At 45.7% G+C, this 2,743-nt stretch overlaps 1 protein-coding gene across 6 annotated transcripts in view; it reads left to right on the top strand.

Annotated features, from left to right (window-relative positions):
* LOC109973208 (ubiquitin carboxyl-terminal hydrolase 22) overlaps positions 1 to 2,743 on the top strand; it is a 23,877-nt gene that overhangs the window by 15,856 nt on the left and 5,278 nt on the right. For 4 of the 6 annotated variants that reach the window (XM_020622615.1, XM_020622614.1, XM_020622619.1 and 1 more), the window contains 4 exons: positions 44 to 210; positions 1,850 to 2,009; positions 2,160 to 2,243; positions 2,636 to 2,741. In XM_020622615.1, coding sequence (XP_020478271.1) covers positions 44 to 210; positions 1,850 to 2,009; positions 2,160 to 2,243; positions 2,636 to 2,741 — 517 coding nt within the window. The remainder of the gene's footprint in view (positions 1 to 43; positions 211 to 1,849; positions 2,010 to 2,159; positions 2,244 to 2,635; positions 2,742 to 2,743) is intronic. The other 2 variants (XM_020622618.1, XM_020622616.1) reach the window with 1 other exon arrangement.

Here is a 2,743-nt window from a genome sequence, read left to right as displayed (position 1 = left end):
ATGTTGTTCTCACCCTTCTCTTCCTCTCTGTCTTGTCCTTCAGGTTTACGAGGGTTAATAAACCTGGGCAACACGTGTTTCATGAACTGTATTGTTCAGGCTCTAACACACACGCCGCTGCTGCGAGACTTCTTTCTCTCTGACAGACACAAGTGTGAGATGCAATCAAACTCCTGTCTGGTGTGTGAGATGTCGCAGCTCTTTCAGGAGGTATGATGAATAGTTTGCGTGTGTGAACTTGTTACAGAGGGTTGTGTAATCCCACAAAGAATAGAAACACATATTGTTTAGGTTAAAATGAGATTTTTTTTTAAAAACTATATAATGCAGAGTGTAACACTGCAGAACGCTGAGTCACGCTCACAGTGAGTCTGTCGAGTCCAGAAAGGGAGGCAGACAGGAGGGAACAAATCCTGCCTGAGAGGAATGTACAGAACCACACAACAAATTAATGAGCGGGATGCAGTGACCTGCAGAATGCAGGAACCTGACCAGTCGCTGCAAATTGTGTTGCATATCTGTGTATAGCCTTTTCCCAGCTCTTTGATACAAAAGTTGGGCATTTTATGTTGAACAAACTCATTGGCCCTGATTGTTATATAATGGTTGCCTGATCTGCTCCCACACTGCCTCGTTTTTTTCTTACACCCTCTCTCTTCCCAGTATATATGGGCACACAGATGACAAGTGCTGCTATGAGTTGAGTCATCACCGTTCCCCCTCTCTCCACGACACACACACACACACACACACAGAGCCCTGCCCTGTCTCAGTTGGCTCAACTGTTCAGCTACACAACACACAAAGGAGGTAGTCACTCACCTCTATCACCCAGGGAGGCAGGCATTGATTGAGCATTCAACTGCATCTGAAACAGAGAATTCAGGGTCAGCCATTAAGACAAAGGAGACTATTTAAACATACAATTATTCCCAAGTATTTGCACCTCCTTGCTTTGTTCCCAACTTTGTTGTATATTTCCCACACACCTCTAAATTGTTATCTGAAGCTCTCTTATGACTCCCCCTCTCTCTCTCTCTCTCTCTCTCACTCACACACACACACACACACACACACACACACACACACACACCCACACACACACACACACACACACACACACATAGAGCTTTTAGCTTTGAAGGTGAGAGGTGCAGCCTGCTTTGATCAGGCAGTCTCTTCGTCATTGTTGTCTCCCCGTTTCTTCTTCTTGTAGCATCTTTCATTTGTCAGCCAGCTTCAAACTGCTGAAAAAGGAGCAGAATTTGCAAGAGTCAAAAGAGACGTCAGCTTGGCATGTTTTCCCTCTCAAGGCTCACTCAGACTTCAGAGGGAGCTGTGGAGAGTAAAGTGAGGCGTGTGTGACATGAACATGTTGAAAAATGAGAGCCCTTTCTGGCGTTAATGAGCTCTGGTTGGAACTTCATTCTAGTGTCGGCACCTTGCCAGGTCTGCTCAGTTTGATACTTTCTTATGCATGTATCCTGACCCTGACCTGGACTGTTACTCCCTCAAATTCCCATGGCAACCCAAGAACTATATACGTGGATCTTTTTGCTTCAAATGCCCCTGTTTCCTTTCTCCGTCTTGCACCACACCTGCTCTCCTTAAGGGTGTGCTGTCATTTATTCACATGTAACGAGTCTAGATGAGCCAGATAATCACCTTGACTTACAGAATATTTGTGTTATGGTTCAACAGTTAGTTATACGTAGATGACAATGAACAATGTGGCTGTGAGACTGGCAAAGAGGTGATAGAACATAATACAAGCACATCACCTGTAAAATTAGGCTAACCACTCCTCTTCACCCCCGCCACCTCTCCAATCTTTCCTCCCTGCTCTTAGTTCTACTCTGGCCATCGTTCGCCCCACATTCCCTTCCGGCTGCTGCACCTGGTGTGGACCCATGCACGCCATCTCGCGGGCTACGAGCAGCAAGATGCTCATGAGTTTCTCATCGCAGCATTAGATGTACTACACAGACACTGCAAAGGGGACACCATCAGTAAGCTTCACTTAATTCCCTGTAACCAATTCCAGTGATTGTTTATACTGCTTTTGGGGTAAAATAAATTTGACCAAGTTGTCTGTAATGCATTATTTTTGAGGTTTGCTCTAGATTTTTTTTTTTTTTTTTTCTTCCATGTGCATTCAGGAATATTATCTGTCAGGCGAGGACTGCTGCTTGCTCAAGTCCGAAAGGGAAACACAGCAAAGGACAGTCAATTGAGATTGAGAGGTGTGTGTTTGGGACTGTGCCACCTACTGTCTCTGATCCGGATTGTGAACTTATACATAGATGTGCCCACAATGCACAGTGTACGTCTACGTATAACTTCACTCGAAGGAGACCGACAGTGGTGTGTACCAAGGGACAGCAAGTCAGCAGTGTGATGAATGTCAATAGGCTCTGCTGCAGTGCAATGACAGGCTAACTCACCCACAGACCCTGCAGTAAGGCTCGCTCTCATTGGCTAGAGAGGATTCAGACAGTTGCGAAGTGGCAGAGAGGCTCTGCTGCAGTGGAATTGTAAAGCGAGAAATAGGGCTAGACCGAGTCCTTCAGAAGTGCTAAACAGGTTGTTGGTGGTGTGTGTATGTATTTATGCTTGTGCTCTCTGTGGCCCTCAGGAGATGACAATGGGAAGAAGGCCAACAATCCAAACCACTGTAACTGCATCATTGACCAAATCTTTACTGGGGGCCTGCAATCAGATGTTACCTGTCAAGTTTGCCAGT

This window comes from Monopterus albus, unplaced genomic scaffold (assembly GCF_001952655.1).
Source record: "Monopterus albus unplaced genomic scaffold, M_albus_1.0 scaffold284.1, whole genome shotgun sequence".
Taxonomy (NCBI): Eukaryota; Metazoa; Chordata; class Actinopteri; order Synbranchiformes; family Synbranchidae; genus Monopterus; species Monopterus albus.
This window is presented reverse-complemented; position numbering and strand designations above follow the sequence as displayed.